The 24,797-nt window shown below is 35.1% G+C and overlaps 1 protein-coding gene across 2 annotated transcripts in view; it reads right to left on the bottom strand.

The window, feature by feature from the left end:
- The window catches only part of ERBB4 (erb-b2 receptor tyrosine kinase 4), a 1,114,653-nt gene that overhangs the window by 298,397 nt on the left and 791,459 nt on the right, over positions 1 to 24,797 (bottom strand). For both annotated transcript variants that reach the window (XM_087424880.1, XM_087424879.1), the window contains exons 8-12: positions 20,724 to 20,837; positions 19,340 to 19,466; positions 12,279 to 12,352; positions 11,297 to 11,387; positions 8,889 to 9,088 (exon numbers count right to left, since the gene is read on the bottom strand). In XM_087424880.1, the coding sequence (XP_087281006.1) occupies positions 8,889 to 9,088; positions 11,297 to 11,387; positions 12,279 to 12,352; positions 19,340 to 19,466; positions 20,724 to 20,837 (606 nt within the window). The remainder of the gene's footprint in view (positions 1 to 8,888; positions 9,089 to 11,296; positions 11,388 to 12,278; positions 12,353 to 19,339; positions 19,467 to 20,723; positions 20,838 to 24,797) is intronic.

Raw genomic sequence — 24,797 nt, 5'->3', positions numbered from 1 at the left:
AAATTTGCTAAGACTTGTTTTGTGACCTAACATATGATCTATCCTGGGGAATGTTTCATGTATGCTTGGAAGAATGTGTATACTGCTGCTGTTAGATGGAAGGTTGTGTATGTCTGTGAGGTCCACTTGTTCTAAAGTACAGTTCAATCCAATGTTTCCTTATTGAGTTTCTGTCTAGAGGATCTATCCATTGTTGAAAGTGAGGTATTAAAGTCCTCTATGTATATTGTATTATTGTCTGTTACCTCCTTCAGATCTATTCAGGTGCTCTGTTGTTTGTTGCACATATATTTATAATTGTTACATCTTCTTGATGAATTGATTCCTTTATCACTATATAATGACCTTCTTTGTCTCTTGTTACATGTTTTACTTAAAGTTTTTTGTTTATTTTTTTTGTCTGATAGAAGTATAGATATGCCTGCTTTCTTTTGGTTTCTGTTTTATGCTTTCTTCTTTTGCATAAAGTAATTTGAGAAGGGCTTCTGTCACTAAAAGAGCACTGGATTAGCTTCCTGTTGCTACTCTAACAAATAATCACAAACTTAATCACTTAAAACAGCATAAATTTAGTCTCTGATTGTTCTGGAGATCAGAAGTCCAAAATGAGTCTAAATGAGTCTTAAAATCAAGATATCGGCAGGGCTGATTTTTTCTAGAGGCTACAGGAAAGAGTCTGTTCCTTGTCTCTTCAAGCTTCTGGAGGCCACTCTGGTGTTCGTTGGCTTGTAGCTACATCACTCTAACCTCTGCTTCCAGGGACACATCACCTTCTCCTTCACTATAGTCAAATCTTCCTCTTCCTCCCTCTTATCAGGACACACGTGATTATATTTAGGGGCCACCCAGATAACCCAGATTAATCTTCCCATTTTAAGATCCATAACTTGATCATATCTGCAAAGTCCCTTTTGCCACATAAAAGAACACTCACAGATTCTGGGGATTAGGAGGTAGACATCCCTGGGGACCGTTATAAAACTGCATTGCAGTAAGTTCTGTGAGTGGGAAAGGTGAGACATATACAATGGGGGGTAGCAGTATAGGTCTTTGTAAATGTTAGAATGAGTTAAAACTATAAAAAGTTAGGGGAGGTGGGAGTGGAGGAATGAGTGGTAAGACATATTCATCCCCCATATTGAATAGGGTAAAAAGACATTATCCAAAGATTTGTTCAGTCTTAAGTGCTCTAGTTACCATATCTCTGACTTGAGTCGGACCCGGGAAGGAAATTCTGATGGGAGGAGATGACAGGTAGCAGTGACAGCTGTGATAAAATATTAAAAAGTCCTTGAATATTTTTAGAATACTGAGCATATTATAAAGTACCTCTCAGAAGGCACATTAACTACAAAAAAGAGAAACAAATCCAAAAGCATTTTGTTGAAACTCTAAAGTAAAATTTAATAGTATACCATATTGTACTATAATTACTCAATTAATGTGTAAACTATCGTTAAATGTTCCCCTTATTTTACTGAGTGTGTTATGTTAGTAAAGGAAAAAAAGAACACTATTTGTAAGATGGTTTTTTAAATTCATTCTTTATCTTTGTCTCCCAGATCTGTTATTAAATATATGATTTTAAGTTACTCAATTGTGAATTTTCCTACCGTAGGTCCTTTTTGAGGGAACAAACACTCACATGAAGAAATGAATTACCAGGACAACATGTTTTTAAATATATTTCTGACTATAAAATAATAGGGAAAATAATAGGACATGTGACAGAGTAGACAGAGTTTCTCAAAAGATTTCCCCCAGACACCTGCCTCAGAATGATCTGGTATGAATTAAAAAGACAGAATCCTGGGTCTCCGACCAATATCTATATTAGTTTCCTAAGGTTGGCATAACAAAAAGCCATAAAATGAGTGGCTTAAAATAACAGAAGTTTATTTTCTCACAGTTCTGGATTTCAAAATCAAGGTATTTGCAGGCTGCTCCTTTTGGGGGCTCAGAGGGAAAATCTGTAGTTCTATGCCTCTCTCCTAATTTCTGATGGTTGCTGGCAATCCTTGGTGTTCCTTGGCTTACGCTGCATAAGTCCAGTCTTTGCTTCTGCCATCACTTGGTTGTCCACCCTCTGTGTGTGTGTATGTCTTCACGTGGTACTCTCCTCTCTGTGTGTCTCTGTGTCTCTTATTGTCTTCTTGTAAGGACGCCAGTCATGTTGGATTAAGGGCCCACTCTACTCCAGTATAATCTCATCTTAATTCACATCTTAATTACATCTGCAATGACCATCTCTCCAAATCAGGTCACATTCACAAGGACTGAGAGTTAGGACTTCAACACATCTTTTTTGGGGGATAAAATACAGCCACAACACTATTTAAACAACAATCTCTGGAAACTAGAGTCCAGACTTCTGCACTTTTAATAATTAAAATTTTTGCTTTAAAATTCCTCGACCACTGATCCAGAGGCAAGTCAGGTTAAAATGTTGACATTTGTAATAAAAACTGGAGCCTGCTGTAATCCTGGCTTCTCTTGTTGAGAGGCCCTCCATTCTTTCAGAATTTCCAGATTACAAAATGGAAGGGGTGTCATTTCTGAAACTGTAACTGTTTATTATCCCTTTGATAAGAACACGGAGAACGTTTTGTAGCATTGTTAGTAATTAGACATTACCCTGTTTCAAATACAATATCAAAATCTTATTTGAATTTTTTTTTTCAAAGAACACTGTATTAATGTAATACTTCGGTAACTTAAAAAGGAAAATCTTAGAAGTACAATTAAGATTTTCTTTCTTCTGATCACTTAGAAGAATAGTGACTTCACTACATTCTAAGTCATGTACTTTATGATTCATACCGATCTGTGGTTTACTGAAAAGTGTGGCAAACTTCATTAATTTCTCAGTGAAGATTGGCTATGAGGTCCAAACGATAATTCCTCTAACTTAGAAGCACTTTGTTTGGACAGGCACATTTATCCAAGAGAGTATGTGCTGGGGTAGAAGTGCACAGATTAAAGGCGAGGATATGGACTGAAAGTAGGAAAATCTACGACCTTGTCAATGTTTTCTTAAAAGAGAGTAAATCTTAACTCATAATCAAAATTTATTTTTCTATACTATACAACACATTAGCAGTGATAATGATGACAGTACCAATTGTAGTGATTTTACAGAAAGTCGAAATTTCTTGTAATGTTATAATAAGTAAAATTCTTACTGTTTTGTAGTTATTGTCACTGTTACCAGAGAAAAACAAATAAAAGAATATGTTAAGCAACATTGTTTTATTCTCAACGGGTGTTAGATACCCTCTATTCCTTATTCATTAATTCTTTATTCCAGTTAAATTCAGGACACGCAGTGACTGATCGTAAAATTGGACCATGATGCCACTCAGAGGGTCCAGTTATTAGCAATTAACTATAGTTTTGAAATTCCCTTTTTTCAGATTCACGTTGAGTGAGGTAGATTTTTCTGCTATCAAATTTCAGGAACATCAAAATCCTAGATAAATATAGAAATTTATATTCCTTTTATAGTCTGTGCAAAAAAAAATGTATTCTCCATCACCAAATATTGTTCTCTTGAACTATTAACCTAAAATTATTTTTTTTGGATATTTTTATAAAGCACTAAGTCTGTTACTCCTCATAAAACCAATCTTAAAATGTTTTAATTAGAAGAAAAAATGAAAAACATATTTTAGGGGAGTCTCAAGCAGAGACTTTTTTATCCATTTAAGATCTCAGGGGATCATTTTTAAGTTCCTCAGTGTCTAGACTCCTGTTAGTAACTATCTTATTTCTTCCATATCTACCACTGGTTGATGTGCTACTTGCAAATTTATAATTCACCACTTTGATAATGTGAATTTTTCTTCTGCCTAAAAAGAGAAAGCCCTCGATATTTCTTCTTCCTTTTTTGTTCCTCAAGAAGGAATTTTTCAATAAGTAAAAGTTAAACATTGTATCTTCACACCACATAATGTGTGTACATGTGTACTTACACACATATAGTACTTACTTTGAGCCAGACACTCAATGAAGTGAGTGCTGTTATTAACCCCATTTTACAAATGATAAGACTGAGGTACAGAGACGTTAAATAACTTACCAAAGGTCAAGTATGTAGTACATAGTTTTTCCTGGCATTAAAACCCAGGCCATTTGGCTACAGAGTGTGCTCTTGTACATTATGCCATATAGGATATGCTGCAGTAAATCAGCAGGGTTTCTTATGAAAACCAATCACCTTCTCTTTCTTTGGGGAGGAATAATGGTGAATGAGGATGAGAGATTTTGAAATCAGACAGACAACAGGTTCACATTCCGAATATGATTTATAATAGCTCCAAACATTGGAAATATTAGGCAACTTTCTCAACATCTGTAAATTCATCTGCAAAATGGGGATAATTATACCTTACAGGGTGGTAGTAAAGATTAAATTAAACTATATAGATTGAGAGAGAGAGTCTGGCACTTTTTTGCTATTTAGTTGAAATATTGAAGACATCTAAAATCAATGAGGAGAGATAGATTATCAATAAATTATGTTTGATCAATATCCTAACAAATTGAAGATTTTAAAAAAATGTATGCTATACCAAAACTTCCAGATGGATTAAAAATTTCAATATTGTTTTTAAAGTACTACTGGAAGAAAGGGACTAGACTATGCCAAAATCATAAATATAAAAAGGAAAAGAACAATCCATCCAATTAACCAAATAAAAATATAAAATGATTGTTTATCAAATGACAAAAGTTTAAAAATTACCCTAAGAGGGAAGGTTAGTTATTCATAACACGTTTAAGAGACAAAAACTTAATGTCTTTCACTTATGACAAGCTCTTTCAAATCCAGAAGGAAAAGACCAACTCCCAAATTGAAAATGGATAAAGTTCATGACTAAATAATTTACAAGACAAGAAATGTAAATGATCAGTCGACATTTAAAAGGAGGCTCAATGTCAACCAGAAAAACGTAAATTTAAAAGACCTCTTTTTCATGCTTAGATCACCAAAAGTTAAAACCATGTATACTATCAAGTGTTGTAAAGAGTAGTGGAAAATATTCCTTATCAAACACTGTTTAGGACAATTATAAACTGATCCTGTATTTCTGAAAGATGATGTGCAATATATATATCAAAATTTATTATATGTAACCTCATTTGCACAGAAACTCCACTTCAAAGTCCTTAGCCTGAGGAAATAATTGCACAGTGCAAAATGTTTTATGAAGTAGGATCCACATTATATCAGTACTAATAACATAAAAAGTAGAAAATAATTTAAATTACCATTAATATGTCACTTATTCAATAAATATTTTTTGTATACAGCTTGTAAAAGGAATAAGAAAGAGCTCTATCTACTGGCATGGAAGATGTTCATAACACATTAAGTAGAAGATATAGATTGCTGAACAATATTTAAATATATATGGTATGATCCCATTTATATATGAAATTATAGGTTTCATTNTCTACATCTATGTGTATATAATATATATGCAGCAATTTTTTTTCTTTTTATATGTTTCTATTGTTTTGATTTCTAACGATGATAAAGGTACAATTATAATTAGAAAAATAAATATATTTACATTTTGAAAAGTTAATTACAAATTTAGTTTTTCTCTTATTTATGTTGGGTTAAGTGTACATGCAAATTTTTTTTTTTTTTTTTTTTTAATGAGCAAGATTAGCCCTGGGCTAACATCCACTGCCAATCCTCCTCTTTTCGCTGAGGAAGACTGCTCCTAAGCTAACATCTATTCTGATCTTCCTCTAATTTATATGCGACACCGCCACAGCATGGCTTGATAAGCGGTGCGTAATTCCGCACCCGGGATCTGAACCTGGGAACCCCAGGCCACCAAAGCAGAGCACATGAACTTAACCACTACGCCACCAGGCCAGCCCCCTGTACAAACATGTTTAAGACAGAGATGTATGAGCTCAAATGTAACTCAGATTCTGAAGGGTTGATATTTATCTCTTCACTGTTTATATTGCAGTGTTAAAAGTTTATGCTCAAATATCTAAGAAACTTCAAATACTTTTATAAACCTACCCTCAAACTCCTTCCCCTCAGCACTATTTTGTTCATACACAACATATAAATGAAGGAGGCAGAAAGTGTTCTAGCTTTTCATGTCCTAGAGTTTCTCTCAATCTCAATCTCTTCAAACCGTAAAGTCTCCTTTGAAATTTCTCACTTAAAAGAGTAAGATTGTTCAAGCCACTGTCACCCTTTATAGATAAAGTGAAGTTTTACTTTTATTGTCATTACTGTTTTATATCATGTTGAACTCCAAAAAACACCATTAGAAATCAAGGCTGCCTTTTCTTTTAAGCTACCAAGTCAATATTCAGATTTAGATCAGAGTATTTTATGGTGACTGTGTGTGTGTGTGTGTGTATGCATGTGTATATGTTCTAGGGGTGTGTACAAATGCATCTGTTGTGTGTGCATATGCATACACACATGCATGCTGTATGACTGTACATGCATATGTCTTGTAGTGAACACGTATGTGTCTGTGCATATCCTGTATGTGCATGGTATATTAAAAGAGAACATCTAAAAAGGCGATATTTAGAGTGCATTTAAAATGAAGCAAATATTTAAGTTTTCCTATTTGCAGATAGTGTTATGGATGATAAAGAGGCTTTAATCGTTATGTGGGCAACAATTGTAGGCTGAGTGTAAACAGCAGCCTCACTTCTGAGGTCAAGTTTGTAGGGTAATTACATTTCTGCAAATGCAGGATCCAATGTACTGTGAGACTGAGATCCAAATTTTGATAAATGGATTTCATGCAAAAATTGTTTATTCTTAGATGTTAAAAATGAAAAATGATATCCTTAATTTTATACTATAGCACCATAAAACTGTGTTTCTCTTAACTGCTTCATTTCTTCCCCAAACTGCAAAATCAACTCTTAGTGTACAGAACACGAAAACACGTATGTGGTCTAAAAAATGGCTAAGCTCAGTCCAAGAAAATTGAAGAACGTGTTAAATTTCTAGTTTATTGTTATTACTATTTACTTTCTTTGGTTATGGAATAAAGAGGTATAGAATAATTATTGGAATTTTTCCTATCTTGCTTTTTTACATTTAATTTCTTTTTGCATTTTCTTCTTCCCATATGCTTTTGTATTCAGGTTTACGAAAGATAAAAGAAGTAAATGTTTGTGGGATTTGTAAAACAATTAAAATGGGTCAAAGAAGAATGTTTTTCTCTGATTCTTTTATTTTTTCTTTAGATATTTTTGTCTTCATAGTTAAATCTTATCTTTGAAAGGTAGCGGAATTATGATTGTTTCGTTTTGTTTTTTGAAAGAAGTAGAGGACAAGAAGAGCAGAACCCTGACTTAGGGAAATATGTATGAATTTGTATTGAAGAAGATTCTATTTTACTTCCACAGATAATCTACTTTTCCTGGGACATGTACAAGCACACTTATAGTAATGTGGGGTAAGAAGCTTAAGTATTAGAGAAAAAGAAAAGCAAGTTTTCTGCCAGGAATCACAAATGTATAAAAGCAAGGAAGTAATCCAGGCTAAATGAAAGGATAAATCTCACTCAATGTGAACATGCATTTTTTTTTGATACATACATAAGATTTTATATTTTTTGATACATAATAAGATTTTATATTTCTTGACTCTGTGTGGAACACAAGAATGTATAAGAACTTAAGTGACCTCAAAACAGGAACCTCATGTTGCAATAGATCTCTTTTTTCTGGAGAATATTTTTAAGGATCCAAAACAGCTAACATGTGAGCTCTTCACAAATTTTAAGTTATATTTTATGAAAATTGCTAGCTTGAGCTGCCTTAACCCCTCTCTGGAACAAGGTAGGGTATTCACAAATAAATTAATTCACTGACGCCTTAACTTAGTAAACGTAAATCATTAAGAATTTATATTTTTAAAAAATGTCCTCTACTCTTCATTCACATATACAAAAAAATAAACTCAATCATTGTGTCTGTATACCCTTGTGATTGTCCCAATGGTGAGATCAAAGTAAGAAGATATCCTGAGAGCAAAATGTTTCTTAGAGGATGTGACTTTAAAAAGGATGGTCTTATGACAACCACAACAAGAATATGCATTTCTAAACAGATTATTTGAATTCTGAGCCTTTTTATTTGATATTTATCATAAGTAAGCCAGACACTCATAAGCATAAGTAGCGGCCTTTGCAGGATGTAGAAGAGAGTAGTACTCAGTAGAAAAACAGGGAAGAAATAGGTATCAGTCATTGGAATATCAAAGTACAAGATAGAATAGGAGTAGTTATGCACCCATAAAAACATTATCTGCTTCTGCGTAACAAAGAAGTGACTGAGTGGATCAATAAGGAGCAAAATAAATGAAAAAAGAGATAGCGACATGCCTACAGAAATGCATTTATGAAAGGAACAGCAAACACCATGAAAGCATTTTTTACACATTTCAGAAGAACACATCTTTATTTTTTCCACCACCCCCAAATAGCAAGTACTCTGTTATTCTATGTTATCAAAATCACTGAAAAAAAAGCAAACAGTAAATTCAATGGCATGGATTTCCACAAACTGACTGGATCCAAGGAATTACCCAGGATGTTATTAAACATTTAGCTTCCCAGGGTCCACTTACACGTCTATTGAAACCAAATCTCCACAGGAGGGCTCTTATGATTAGGCAAGACTTGCAAACATGCAATATATTATAAAAACATGCAATATATTATAAAAGGCACCTATTATGATTATTTTATACCAACCCTTTTTGAAGATTGAGCAAAAGAGGGCAACAATTCTGACCCACCGTTGTTTTTAACTATGTGGTCCAATGTAGAATGGGAGAACATTTTTAAAGTTTCCACGTTTTAATATCCCGGTCATGTACTTACTACAGTTCTCGGCTTTCCTGTTGTCCCGGATCACTATCCTTTGGTTGATAGTGCTGAAGAGCGTCGTCCAGTTAATGGTGTGATAGTAGCACAGGTTGCTGTTGTCCGTAATATAGATGTTTCCTGCACTGATTTCCTTCAGGGATTGGAATTGTAGGGAAGTGATGCCCTGCTGCTTGAGGATAAGCAAGGAGAGGCCACTAGAGAGAGAGGAGAGGGAAAACGGAACAATAATAAGTGTTTTCTGGCCATGATATGCATTCCTGAAGTAAAATGAGGATGTTCCATCTTACCCCAAAAAGAACGTTAACAGAGCATAAAAAGAGATTGAATCAATAAATCTGTGCTTAGAATATTTCTTTACATGCTATACACCGACAGTTTTAAAAGTAATCATTTGACTCCCAAAAGGAAAATGTTCGTTTTTTAGAAGTATGAATATTAGCGATATCTCTATCTCTGTCTATACGTGTGCCACTGACATATCTGCTCACTACCTTCCCCACTACCTCACAAATTTTAAGTTCCTCAAGGATGAAATCTTGTATTAAGACTAAATAATTAAATAAATGTTTATGGAGTGAGTTTTTATCTACCCAAAGTAAGACATTAATTCTACTTTAATTACTTAATAGAGTTAGACATGCTTGCAGAGGGTAAATATTGCAGAGAATGATATATATAATTAGCTTTAATTTATACCTCAGAAACAAAATTGTAATTTTAATAGTTGTGGAATGTGTAAGGATAAGAGATTTTAAAAATTAAAAAATATAATGAAATTAAACTAAAATTTTAAGAAATACTCAGAAGGCTTAAACAACTGGGGAAAGCATCTCTAAAAGTTAACAACTACATTGTGGAAACAAATTACCATTTCAAGGAAATCATTTCTATTTCAACATAATCTACATTTTGTAATTAAATTCCTTTTCCATTCTCTAAAGAATAAATGTGTTTTGCACATTTCAATCAACTAATGAATATTATTTTACATTTTGTAGATCAAAGCTGCCCCTTTTTATTTCATTTATAAATCTAAATATACTTTGCTGTTAATACTCAGAATTTTTTCCATGTGTTATATATCTAAACACATGGAGAAGTACATCAATACATATATATATGTATATATGTACATATATATATGTATATAACATGTGTGTGTGTGTCTTTAGTCAACTGAGGTGTAATTCATTCTCTCAAAATTTACTCCCATCACAACCATGTTGAGTTGTTAATTACAATGTGAGCATAATAATGCCTTGACATATTTATAACATTTTTTTTGTGTGTGTGAGGAAGATCAGCCCTGAGCTAACATCTGATGCCAATCCTCCTCTTTTTTGCTGAGGAAGATTGGCTCTGGGCTAACATCTGTGCCCATCTTCCTCCACTTTTATGTGGGATGCCGCCACAGCATGGCTTGATAAGCAGTGCGTGGGTGAGCGCCCAGGATCTAAACCTGCAAACCCCGCGCCGCCGAAGTGGAGCGCGTGCACTTAACCGTTGTGCCACCCAGCCGGCCCCAGATTTATAACATTTTATTCAATGGATAGTAAAAGTTGGTTGCATACAGCACTTGAATGGATTGTACCTCTCAACAATCCTTTTTTATTAAGCACCTTTTCCCTTTACCTTTTAAAACCTCATCAGATATACCTGTGTTAATAGCAAAATTCAATGGACTCTCTGTGAAATATTATTATGGAATATTTGATGACCATATTGATTTTAGGCATCTTTCAGATTTAAGCAGAAAAATTACATCAAAATCTCTGTATGTAAATCATCTTTTAACTGTTCATAAATAAGAATTGCATACAGATGAAATATGAAATGAAATAAAAGCAATGGCTTAAAAATATTTTTATTATGTGAATAAAAATATTGACATTAGAACTTTAGAACAGTGTCCTTCTGAGCCCTGATTTTTCTGTCCATTATTAACCAGCACTGCATGTAGTGTAGTGGACCAGTTCTTGAAACATCAGCCCTACTATGCTTGGTTCAAATGATGGCACCAGAGACAAAACAAGAGTGGCCTGATAAAATAGCCTTGGCATCCGACAGACCTAAGCCATTGACAAGTCATCCAACTCTACCTTTTAATCATGATAGCATATGATCAAAAAGAAGGTTCAATTTTATGGTTCACATTGGGCGCTCCACACCTGCAAAACACTAATATTACTTTAAGTGATAGGCTATTGAAAAATCAGACTGTATTCTGTATACTATAAAGCACAATCGGGGATATTTTTCACTGACCTTACCTTTGGAATTAAAAGTGGAAACCCAATATTTCTGGAATCAGTAAATCAATGAGGCCGATGGCTTAGACATATGTACACATGGTGCTACTCCTGAAATCTGGGAGACCTGCAGCTTTGAACACATACACATACCTATAGAGTACTCGTCCACCAATGGTCACCAGGTTAGAAAAAACACTGAAGTCGGTCATGTTTGGGGGCCACGATTGTATGTTCAAGAAACCTACAAAAGATAAGGGCAGCAAAAAAATTCAGAATATCATTGTCTTAGTTACAGTGTTTAATACTGATTATTCTTGAAATATGATGAAAATGTGTTGAAAGACAGGAGGTAAGGAAGGGCAGTGAACATTCCTCTTATTTGAGCCATTCTATCTCATATTTCTTCTTCCAAGATTGAGTGTCTTACCCAAAGTTTCTAGGCTACAATACTCAATAGATAATGAATATCAAGATAATGAACAGCAAGAACCTATGTTTCTCAGACATACAGAATCGTATAACTGCATATGCTAAAAGACTGAAATGATTCTTAATTTGATTTATTCTTCTACAAGCAAGAATATTTAATCTAACTAGATAAAGAGAAAAATATAGTTTCAATTTCTCTGAAGTCCTGTACCATTTTATCTGTACACTTAATGACATCAATTGTCTACCTTGCATTCTAAGGCATTTAGATATATACCAATCCTTCCTCGTTTGGTTTTACGTTCTTTGATAGCAAATCCATGTCTGATTCATGTCTATGGCCCCATCCCACCTACTATAACAGCCCTGAACATACTCAATGCTCAATCAACACGTGGTAAATGAATGCTACGTGTTACCCATGCTCAACAGAACTTCTTGTGAAAAAGTAAATAGAAAACCTTGGGTTCAAAAACAGTGACATCAAAATTTTAAGGAAATTTTATTTTTTAAATTCTGTGGGCTTTCAAAATGTGCACAAACGCTAAGGAGTAAAGATACCCATCACTGAAAATGACATGCATTTTAAAAACTAGAATTTGCTTTGAAAATGAGTTGCTGATTCCAATATTATGTAATATTTTCAAGAAAACACTAAAATTCACATAGTTCATAGCACAACAATAGCACTTCAAAAAATTACCTGTTATCTCTCGGACTGTCCGAAAGACATTCAGTTTCTCTGGGTCTATGGCTTCGATTGCATTGTAAGGGTCCCTAGAAAATCGAGGAAAGATGCAGCTAAATATAAGATTAGATAAAGAAGTGACAATATGAGAAATGTGACAACACTTATTTCATTCAAATTGAATTTTAATTAGCCATAGGAAGGTGAGCAATGTCCCATCAAAATGTTTCTATGGTAGATGTGGTTGGAGATTAAAAGGTAGGTGCTTTGAGGACATTTTTGATGACACAGAATTTGAGTTCTTCATCGAAGGCTATGCTAGATCTAGAGGAATTTTTCAGTTTGACTATCCTAAAGAAACGTCCGAATATAGCAAGTCTATTTATGAGTCATTTTATTTTATTTTGCCTTTAAAAGCTTATTCTTAATTAGGAAAATATACTCTGCAAATAAATTATGTTATGGTGGGAACAATTGCCTTTTGGGCTCCTCAAACCATTCTAAATTGCTAATACCACCTGTAATTTCCTTCAAAGGATAAAAACAAGCACATGAAGTCAATTTCTCATTGCTCTATCTTCACATTTATCTATTAGTGAATTTTCATAATATGCATAATATTGTATGAAACTTTTGATATGGATTATTTAGAGCAATCTTGTTCCTATCTGGTTTATTTATATTCACTTTTATAACACAGGAACTATTTGCTTCCATCTATATGAATCATACTAACATTTGAAAACAAAATTTACAACAAATCTAATGATACTCAAAAGGCGTTGTAAATTCTGGAGATTGTTAAAAATACCATCTCCTAATGCATAAACATATTTTGTAATTAATGTTATTGCTATATAGAGGCCCTGTCTTTTAAAAAATGAACCTAAAACACCTTTTAAAATTAAATATCTAATGGATTTTTTTCAGAGGTTTTTGTTTTAGGAAAATGTTTTTCATGTATAACATACTGATCATACAAAATAATTGCATACTTGAATATTAAGCCAAACATAAATATAACATCAAATATTTCTCAGTATTTCAAGCAATATTTTTCATTTTTTAAGGCATCTATAGTATTTTTCAAAAGTTTTATTACTTTAAAAGACATTCTGTGCTATATCTTGGGCAAGTAGGATATATATATTAGTATATATCCTTCAGAGATAATTAAATTCTATTATTGGCCACTCTTCTAAAAGAAATCAAACTTTCCAAGAATAATGAACTTAGGCTTTATTCATGTATCCACCCGCAGCAATCAACTGAGTTTTATCCTTGCTGTGGACATCTGTTGTTTTATGAGTCTTTGAAAACCTTCTTTTTCGTATGGGAATCAACACCAGGATACTGTGGTCCAGTGGATGCAGTTTTAATAGGGCTATCGATCAAGGCACTCCACAGCCCTCTGACAAACAAATAGGCATATGGCCTATCCTCTGGGAATCCAAGTCTGAATCCATTGGCATTTGTTCATCCCAGCATTAGAGCCTTGAAAGACTCTCTGTTAGTTCCAACCACCTTGATCTCTGAAACCACCTTGTACTAGCTCTCTCAACTTGGTTCATCAGCATATTCTTTTATACTGTGAACCACCCCATATCTTTAAAGAGAAAAAAACATCTTTGCTTGATTAAATTACTGTTTCAAACCAAGAAGTGCAATCAATACAATATGCTCGTTTAACCTGGAGTGCTATATAAGGCTTAGAGAAACACTGTAAATGAGTTTCCCTGTAATTCACACATGCACAATGAAGATTTTCCTCAATGCGACATGAATATCTCTCCAAAGCTTCAAGTCTAAATTAAATGTGCTGGCAAACTTGCTCTATTTATAACCGAAGATACATAGAATGAATAATTATGCTTTTGATGAATAGGAAGCCAAAAAATTAAGTTCACCATGTGGGAAAACTCTTGTTGTTATCATTTTTTAATGTGCAAAGACTTTTGTATGCAGAGGAAATATCAGCGCTGCAGTAGTAGGATGAGCTTTCAACATTTGTTCTTTGATGAAAAGCTGTGTAGAGAACAGCTCTGGTCATATAATCAAATATTCTGGCTTTATTGAGCAAAAATCAAAATTCAGGGCAAGCCCACCATAATAGGGTCAGTCCAAACCTTTACTGAGAACACTTCCAGGTTGCCAGGAATGAAATGAATTCTGGACTGTTCACATGAAGCCCAGTGGACCACAGAAATTTTATACGCTTAATTTTAGAGATTCAGGACTCTCATAAAGTAAGTTGACAGAATCCCACTAACTGACTTCGAAAGACCTCTAGGGAGTTTCGTCCTACAGCCACTTGAAATCCTCAGTACGTTAAAATCTCGAACTTCCCTCACTAAACAGAGCTGTGAGAAAGAAGATTATGTTCGCCCTGTCATTGTGTTTGGTGATCCAAAATACAGCTCAGGATAAAGGGAGAGAAACGTATTTTCACAATTCCATTGAAATCACTCAATTTTTTCACAAAAGCCATTATCTCTTTTCCATTATCTATCATCTAGGCACTTGCTTGACAGGGTCTCATTGTGACACAGCATGGACACGCTTATTTGGTGAGCATTTTGTCACTCTAAAAACATGCACGTGAACAGGGTCAAACATGACAAGGCAGGAGAGGGGATTATTCCCATAGATAACCCTAAACACTGATTTGCCCATGGTTCCCATTCTAAATGAGGAAGTAAACGTGTCTAGCCTACTTCTGGCAATGGCACTATTGTGCTATAAACTGAGCATGTCACATAACTTCCTTGAGCTCTTTTATATATTAAAATTTTAATTGACACATTGATAGTAAATTTATTTTTTGCAAAAACTTGTTTTTGAAAAGTATAATCTTATTTAATTATGAATTTTGCCTTTCTATTAGTTTAAAGAAATACCTCAGCTATTTTAACCAAACTGCACATCCTATTAAAAACAAGTTAGTAGAAGATTGAGGGTATGGGAATTAAGTGAGGTAAAACATTTCCTAATTGACTATAAATTTTCTCTTTATAATACCCCATATTATATACCCTTAAAATATCTTCCTCACCATACATATACACACACATATTACATACATGAACACACATGCCTACACACATATGTCTGATGCCTATTGAATTAACATTATCTTAATACTTTCCTAAGATGAAAGGGAAAGGTTTCAGAATACATGTTTCATGCTGGAAGGAGAAATATATCATAATTCACTTATATCTTTGTTCTGGAAAATGCCTTATATATTATGCTTGAGACACAATAATATTAATATTCAAATATTCCAAGTGCTATAATAGAGAACAAATAATAATCTTCTGAACTAAATATGATTTATCATAAAGAAAATATTATCAGGGCCGGCCCCGTGGCTTAGCGGTTAAATGCGTGCTCTGCTACTGGTGGCCCGGGTTCGGATCCCAGGTGCGCACCAATGCACCACTTGTCTGGCAGTGCTGAGGCCGCGTCCCACATACAGCAACTAGAAGGATGTGCAGCTATGACATACAGCTATCTATTGGGGCTTTGGGGAAAAAAAGGAAGAGGATTGGCAACAGGTGTTAGCTCAGAGCTGGTCTTCCTCAGCAAAAAGAGGAGGATTAGCACGGATGTTAGCTCAGGGCTGATCTTCCTCACACACACAAAAAAATAATAATAAAAAAATAAAAATAAATAAATAAAATAAAATAAATTAAAAAAAAGAGTATGTGCTTTAAAAAAAAAGAAAATATTATCATGAAAATAACTTTGCCTTTATTTGGTTTCCACTAGTCTGTAAAATAATATCTGTTACACGGTATCCTGTGCTATAAACTAGATACAGCATTGAGATTTTCTTTTGCACTGCCTTCTCCTCCTGCTTATTTTTTTAATTTTTTTTTGTTTTGGGGGATTCTTTTTTTTTTTAATCTTTTGTTTTTGCAACTTTTCATTCTCTCTCTCCTCCCTTATTTCTGTCTCTTTCTCTCTTTCCCTCCGCTGCCTTCCTTCCTGCCACCTCTTTCTTTTTTATACCGTTTATTAAGTTTTTACTGTATTCCAGGTACTTGGCTGAATGCTTAAAAATATTTTTTGCTTTTAATCCCCACAACAACCAGAGGAGGTAGGTATTTATTATTAATCCAATTCTCAACTTTACAGTGAAGGAAACTGTTTGACAGGTAATGGAAGCCACCCAACTCAATGCAGATTGAAGCCTCAGATCAAGTTCCAGTCGAGTCTGGATCAAGTTACTCAAGGAGAAAATCTAATTCTTATTTTTAAGAGAAGCTTTGTTTACCTTTCTATGTCCAACCCATGTGAGTTGATTTTTCTATTAGTCATTTTTCACCTGGATGAATCAGCAAGGTTGATCTCCTTAAAAGTCTGGATTAGTCTAATGTTTTATAAAGATTCTTCTCATAAACTGGTGAATGTATGGTCCTTATTGCACAATATATTTTTATACCTTGAAACATCAGCTTCCTTTTTTTGCATTTATTTATTAATATTTCCCCTATTCTAGGCCTTAGGTGAATGAGAATATGTAAAACCATTTTTTGTGTGTGTGTGAGGAAGATCAGCCCTGAGCTAACATCTGTGCCAATCCTCCCCTTTTTGCTGAGGAAGACCAGCTCTGAGCTAACATCTATTGCTAACATCCTCCTCCTTTTTTTTCCCCCCAAAGCCCCAGTAGATAGTTGCATGTCATAGTTGCACATCCTTCTAGTTGCTGTATGTGGGACATGGCCTCAGCATGGCCGGAGAAGCGGTGCGTTGGTGCGCGCCTGGGATCTGAACCTGGGCGCCAGTAGCAGAACGCGCACACTTAACCGCTAAGCCACCGGGCCGGCCCTAAAACCATTTTATAATTAGTATAAATCTAGAGTTTTGATAAATATGTTCCATAATGAACCAAGACTAAAATAACCATTCTGAACCACACAAGATGAGGTCTTTTTCAAACCTTCCCACCAGTGCTTTATCTATAAGAAGATTAACCATCAGCAGCTTGCTTTTGTTGGTTCATAATCCTTCTACTACCACAAAATTCTTGCAGTGGTTCTCAGTGGGGGCAGTACCACCTCACTAAAGGGAGGCTGGGACTTTTGTAGAGGTGTTTCAGTTGTAACAGAGATTGAGGGAGCCTACAGACTTTTAGTAATCCCAAACCAGGGAAGTTCAATGTCTTTCACAGCAAAGGACCGCCTCATGTCTTGAACAATCTTAAAATGTCCCACCCAGTTTAGGATCTCATGTGCGCAAACTTCATAGCTGATCATACTTTGTATGTAATTTTGTAGTCATGCTGCCTCTATTTCAATGAAAGTTATTTCCGTTTTTCTCTTGTCATATAATATGTCTGGTTAGTAACTTCCTCTTCCAGTGACCAGCTGTGCCTCTGCTCTCTATTTCCCTGCACTTCTTGCCCAGAATGACTTATTTCTCATAAATTCTAACTTTCACTACAAGTAAGTAGAAGCTGAGCATTTTTCTATCAATACATATTTAATTATACATTACTTTTCTCTTGTTTCTTCTTTAACTTACAATTATAGAATTATAATTTTATAAAATTACATATATAGGTAGGCTATATTATCCACGATTTTCATTTCAGAATTGAAAAGGAAGTGTTAAAATGCTTAATATTTAAAAGATGGATGTTGGGCCTAATTGGGATGAAAACCACTCATCTAATGCAATTCGTGAGACTATATTTTCAAGTCTTTCCCCACACTGATGGACTTGAGGCCCATTCATTTATTATATCCATGTGGAATTAGGCAATGTGAATCAAGGGGCTATGTCTTCTTATTTCTTGGAAGACACTGTTAACACGATATGATCTTTCACTCATGATGCTAATTGGTTTTAAAATAGTTAAAATGTGATATATTGTTTTTACTAAACGTTGCATATGCATTAAATTATATAGATACACCTAAATATTTGCCCAGCTCTCCTACCCAATGGGGCCAAGAAGGTGAAGACAGCAAAGTAAACGGATTCAGAGGGCCAGTAGGGACTATGCTCAATTCAAATGAATATGTCCCATCTCACAATGGCTAGTACTACCCAGCTCCAACACATTGTCGCCATGTAGGAATATGGGTTTAGAGTAACCAAGTCCACATATTTTTAAAGAGAAGTTTGAAATCTTGACCTTCTTTAAAAAAAAAAAAATACTGCTTAAGCCAAATATAACGTATCTAGGGCAGAAAGTGTATACATGATTTATAGCATCTGGTATAGACCCATATTAAAAGCTACATTTTAAAGTAAAGAAATGCTTAATGCAATAAGACCTAGAGTAATTTATTTGAATGGGAAGAAACACTTTGTTCTACCCCTCTCACTGCTTTTATCTGTATGTATTTATTCATAATGTGTTAAATTATTTTGCTGCTGGAAATGACATGATATATGTTTCGAGTAAGATTTTGAATTGAAATATGTGAGCGATATTCTTTATCTGTAGCCTGTAGCACTAATATTTAGGGATTAAGTAGTAATATAGACAAATAAATAAAATATGAAGCAAAAATATTGACATTTTTATGGCACTGGAAAGAATACACACTTGGTTGTTTTCCCAGTTAAAACCAGCAGGTGGTTCTGTAACGAAGGAGCCCAGAAAAATGTTACAATTTTTATGGCTAAAATTAAGTTCAGTAAGTAGATCTGTTACAATAGTACTAACTTCCCAGCCAAAGAAAGAAGAGAAAAAGATACATCAGGGCAAAGAGAATTTCTGAAAGCTCAGGAGAGTTTCCACTTACTGATTTGTTTTCTGTGAGCTGCCTATTTTAAGGAATATTAATTTATGTTGTCTTGAACTAAACCGTTAGGAATTTAAATGAAATGCCTCACTTCACTCATTGATATTATTTCTCTAAACATATCTAAAAATATGTCAAGCTTGCTGAATCTATGGATTTGAGAGGAATGTCCTGGAAATATATTTTAGCTTATGTATAAATTTATATTTTCAAAGCGAAGTAGTCACCAAATCAATCAAACAGACAAAGCTAAAGAATCTCTTAAGCTTTGTCTACACTTTGTAAAATAATTTTCTACAAAAATTTAATACTAACCCATGAATACCAGTGACAAGGAAGATCAAATTCCCATTGATTTTGGTGCAGTTTACGAATTTGTCAATATTACTGGAATCCACGGTCTGAGCTGACATCAACGATCCTGTGCCAATGCCGTCACAAGCTGCAGAAACAAGACTCACAGTCAGGGAGTTGAGAAACTGTCTGATAGTCTATAAATTGTTGCATTTTCATTATAAAATAACACTGTTTTTTCGTTACAAAATGAAAAAATTCATCATGAAAAATAAATTTTCTAACAAATAAAATAATAATTTCATGCCACATTTACTGGGCCTGCTTTAAGCTATTGCTGTGCATTATAGTCTAGATACCATGGCTTGTAAGAATTATACTTTATATCAAGACCCAGGATACACACACAACACATACATACCCTTGCTACATAAAATCACCCATTTTCAAATCCATCCTAAAATATCACTTTTAATACGTTTAAATGCTGGTCACTTTAGTAAAATAATTTCATAGTCTGATGAGGGTCTACAACCCTCATCAGATGTGGTTTACAAAACACTGGTCTAATTAAGAATATACATTAAACAGAGTCCTAACGATATGAGTTGTAACCAGAATCAAGAGCCATTCAAATATTTATAATTAAATTGAGTATTAGCTATGCATTCTGAAAGCTCTATGTTAAAAACAACAAAAAATTTATATGTGTGTGTGTGTGTGGAGAAAGAGTCCAAAAGTAATTCTCAAGTTTGCCGTTTTTACAGGCACTCTTTGATACTTTGGAAAGCTTAATGACATTTAGAAAATTTAGACTACTTTGGCCCTGCTTAATTTAAGTTTCATTCTGGTAAGGAATTGGAGCACCTTAGCTGGAAGGGATTTCTTCCTCCGCTAAAATTCTATAATATGAATTATCTGCAACATTTAAAACTTATGGTAAACATCTTTGTCATTTCATATATCTTTAAGACCGGGAGAGTAAATGTCATGTTGCACGTCTCTTTGCTCCCCTTTTCATGGAGAACCGATCATTTTGCACTCAGTGGCAAACAACTAATATGTGTTCTTGATGCTAAAACAATCGTGTGAACCTTTGTTTTGTCCATAACTTCTAAGATTTGCTATATATAGAATAAAATGCAACTTTATTTCTGAGTTCCCATCAAAGTGAACTTTTATCTGGATCATTTTAGTACATATCATTCAAAACCAATAATACACAATGTTACGATAGTTGAGACTTGGGGGAACTGTTCAAAGTCATGGAAATGTGTGTGTGGGAAGGTTTGGTATCAGGAGTGGTGTGTTTTAAGAGACTAACTTAGTCGGCCCATCAAAAAGTGAACAAAAAACCTTCGTAGAGGCCTCTGTTCTAGCTAAAATAATCTCAGCCATCACTCACCTTTTGGACAAATATCAGTGCAAGGTTTACACATTTTAATCCCGTTTTCTTCTACTTCCATCTTGGAACTAGGGCAGGCACGCACACAAGAGCTGGAATCGACCACAAAGTTATCTGATAAAAAAAGGTAAAATTAGTAATAACGTTGATGTTCAGCAAACAAACTTAAAACAAGATATTTTAGGGTTTGAAAATGATTGCCGTCATTGATAATATATGTCTCTTTCCCTAAAACAACTCTCTGTCCGCATATCTCAACCTGAAACAGCATCTATGAACGTCCACATTCAAACCCAGCAGCAGCGTGCATTAACAACCAGTACTCGCTTGGCTACTGCTGCGCATCCTGAACTGCCCCCAAAATACAGTGAATTTCTTTTATAGATTTAGGAAACTACATGACATTTAGTTTGCGTTTTTCAATAGTTCCACTTCATTTCACGTCATCATGCAAGTTTGGAGTCTAAAAATACTTCAAGTTCCATGAAGAACAAACCAAGCTGAAGTTACACTGCCTTAGGTCAGGAGAGTTCACTTCACATCCAGGAGGAAATGTTTACAATGCGTTCTGTCTTTCAGTGGAGTGCCATAGAAACTGTCACAAAGTTTTATAAGAGACAAAATGAAATTTGAAAGGGCAGTACTTTAGGAAAGGTATACTAAATAAACCAGGAACATCTAATTACCTGACACGTTGGCGACATGTTTAGGAGTCCAGTGATCTGGAATATGCCAGACATGCCCTCCCCAAAAAAGGGCAAATTACTGCATCTAGAGCTTCCCACAATAAAGGGGAAACACAACACCTGCTAGGCCACTTTGGGTTTTGAAGGCAGCATCTGTCCATGTCTGGGAATACTGCTTCTGGCCCAATATTGCATGGTATGGAAGGCTTCCAGCTTTGGAGGGGCCCAGAGCAGGGAAGGCATATGTTGCAGGTCCAGGCTGGGGTGCAAGCAATTCTGCTACTTGGGTCATAAAATGCAAGAGGTTCTATGATATTAGAAGTATCTATGGTGTGAAAATAAGCCATGTGGAGTTATGCAAGTTGCAACTGAAAAATCACATCAGAGACCACTAGCATTCAAGAGCTAAGCCATGCCATCTGCAGCACAGAATTATACACCATTTAACAAACAGCTCCTGACACGACTTTGGGTCCTGGAAAGCTGGAGCAACTAACCATGGGCCATTGATTGAACTTGTAGCCAGAACTGCCCATCATAAAAAAGATTTTGTTAGAAACATGACGTCACAATGTTGGGTAGGTGCAACAGCAATCCACTATGAGAGGAAAGCAGTACATTTGGGATTGGACATGAGTAGGGGCAGAGGCATAAGTAAACTCCATGAGCAGGTGGTCCAGACCCCCATGTCATCCACCGTTGTGCTGGCACTTCTCACTCAGCTCATCGCTATGGCTGCGTGGGGACCAAGAGAGGGCACTTACGACAAGCTGACAGAGGAAACAAAAACCAAGCTTGGCATGTGGATGCAAGCAGCTGGAAATGGACGGCAGCTGCTCTGCCGCCTCAGTCAGGAGTGGACTTGAAAGACAGTGGCAAGGAGAAGTCCTACCAATAGGCATAGTTCTGGGTAGTGCAAATACCATTTACTTTGTGTGGAAGTGATCTGAGCATAGAATAAACATGGATTCATCAGCAATGGCTTACCCTGGGAGAAGAAATACTGGAAAATCTGAGATTGAGGGGAGTCTGTGGTAGAGGGATATAAATGAATCCGTGGGAGTGGGCACAAGGTGTGAAGGTCTTTGTATCCCAAGTTAACATCCATCAGAGGGCATCTACTACAAAAGAGGCACTTTGTTGAGTCTACGTCACCGCCTGATCCTGCTTCCTTTCCTTCCCCCACAGGTCTTGATTCTGAGAACACTCCTTAAGAACCTAATCTCTGTCTCAGGGAACCCAACCTGCAACAGGTGCATATGCTGTATATTATGTAACCATCTTTTCTGCAAAGTCTTTAGGAATACCCCATATTTAAACACTTTCACAGTTTTTTTTTTTTTTTTTGGTGAGGAAGATTGGCCCTGAGCTAACATCCATGCCCATCTTCCTCTACTTTATGTGTGGGAACCCTGCCACAGCCTGGCTTGATAAGTGGTGCGTAGGTCTGTGCCTGGGACCTGAACCTGTGAACCCTGGGCTGCCAAAGCAGAGCATGAGAACTTAACCACTCCGCCACCAGGCCAGCCCTAAACACTTCCACATTTTTGCAGCAATTTATGCCAAGTGGAATAAATAAATATTATTAATAGCCTCATATCAATTAGGTTCAGATTTTCCAACCAAATGAGTCTCAAAAAATATCTGTTGTTTCGAGTTTTTGAATGTCAGAATTCTGGATTAGGGATTATAGATCAGTGTTAAGAAGCTAAATGTCTAAGTTTTTCCAAGATAGCTACAGGTTAGTAAACCATGCCTTATGAGCAAGGCCCATCAAAGATTTGAATTTTACATAGATACCGAGGTGCTTTAAATTAGTCTATAATTTGATAGGGCTAAACTAAGCCAAGGAAGGAAGTAATTTCACAAAGCAGTTCCCAGTGTTTAGGCACCTGCCATAACTAAGTACTTGAGAGCCTTCAGATGAGCCACTGCAAAGACCAGAGTAAAGAAAAGTGGACCCTCATTCAGATTTTCCTGGTACTTCTTCCATACCAACCCAACCCCTGGGCCTCAACCTCAGGAGTTGAACAAAAGGGAAAGCACCAAAAATCTAAAAAGCGCATAGTTTTGCCTGTCTTTGGGACAAGGCACCATAATTCGAAGGTAGTAGAGTAGGAGGACATTTGTCTTAGAAAAGGAAAAATGACATCATCTAGCTCCATCCTGCAACACTTTCAGGTCCCCTATTTTGCAAGGATAGTAGCTGGTGAGATACAGCATAATTTTAGATGAGAGGTTACTAGATCAAAAACGTATGTTTGGATATTACAGTGTTTAAGATGGAAAATCCTTACCATCCTAGAGTTAGTGTGCCTGTGACTTTAAAATGCTAATTCACAGGCATGTTAAATTTATATATATATAATTTACACATTTATATATATAGTTTGTATATATTTATATAAATACATATAATTATTATTTTAACCAATATGAAATATTTAATACTAATGACTAGAATTATCATTGTTTTCAAAGACTTATTTTTATATACTGTCCCCCGATCCTTATTCCCTATCCTTTGATTCTTATAATGACTCTGGGAAAGAGAGAGGGGAGATATGATTATTATCATTCAAGTCTTAAAGAGGAGGAAACAAAAAACTAAACAGTTCGTGTAAAATCACATGACTTCTAGGTAGGCAAAGCCAGAACCTATAGCCACTCTAATCCCATGTCCCTTACACATCCTACTCCATCATATGCACAGAGCAAAGAAAACCATAATGTCTGTACACTGCGTATTGTAAAGCCCTCTTCTTCTAAATGAGTATGTAGATAAATGTAGTGAATTTTTTCAGCCCTTTCAATAGGTAAACATTAAAGAAATGTCCCATTGGTCATTCCAAGCAAAGAAACTGGCTTGAACAAACATCAAGAGATGTATATTATACTGAGTTCTTGATGAAAGTTAAGCTTATCACTTTGAATTCCCAGGATAAGTTATCAATTTGGTAAAGACCCCTTAACATGCCTATCATACCTATTGTTATTGTTTACGATTAGATTTGATATGAAAACTCTAATGCTGTATATTCTATTACAAATAAGTAATCAGAAATAATTTTAGGTAAAAATTCATTGTTATCAGAAAAACACCTTATTCATTACATAGCTTGCTGCCACTTTAATCACTTTTCTGGGAAACAGCATCATGTGCAAAAACATTGAGGTATAGTGAAAATAATGACTTTAGAAGTCAATGACACTGCACGCAAAGCTCAAACATGCGACTTGTTTGCTGAGGCTTTGGACCAATTACTTTAATTTTTGGAATTTTAATTGAGTTATTCGTGAAATGGTAGTGATAGTATGCATACCCAAGGAATTCACGATATTGTTATGTTTCAAATTACAATAAATTTACATGAAATTATTTTGTTTT

Source organism: Ceratotherium simum, chromosome 37 (assembly GCF_057802395.1).
Source record: "Ceratotherium simum simum isolate JZ-2026a chromosome 37, ASM5780239v1, whole genome shotgun sequence".
NCBI classification, from domain to species: Eukaryota; Metazoa; Chordata; class Mammalia; order Perissodactyla; family Rhinocerotidae; genus Ceratotherium; species Ceratotherium simum.
This window is presented reverse-complemented; position numbering and strand designations above follow the sequence as displayed.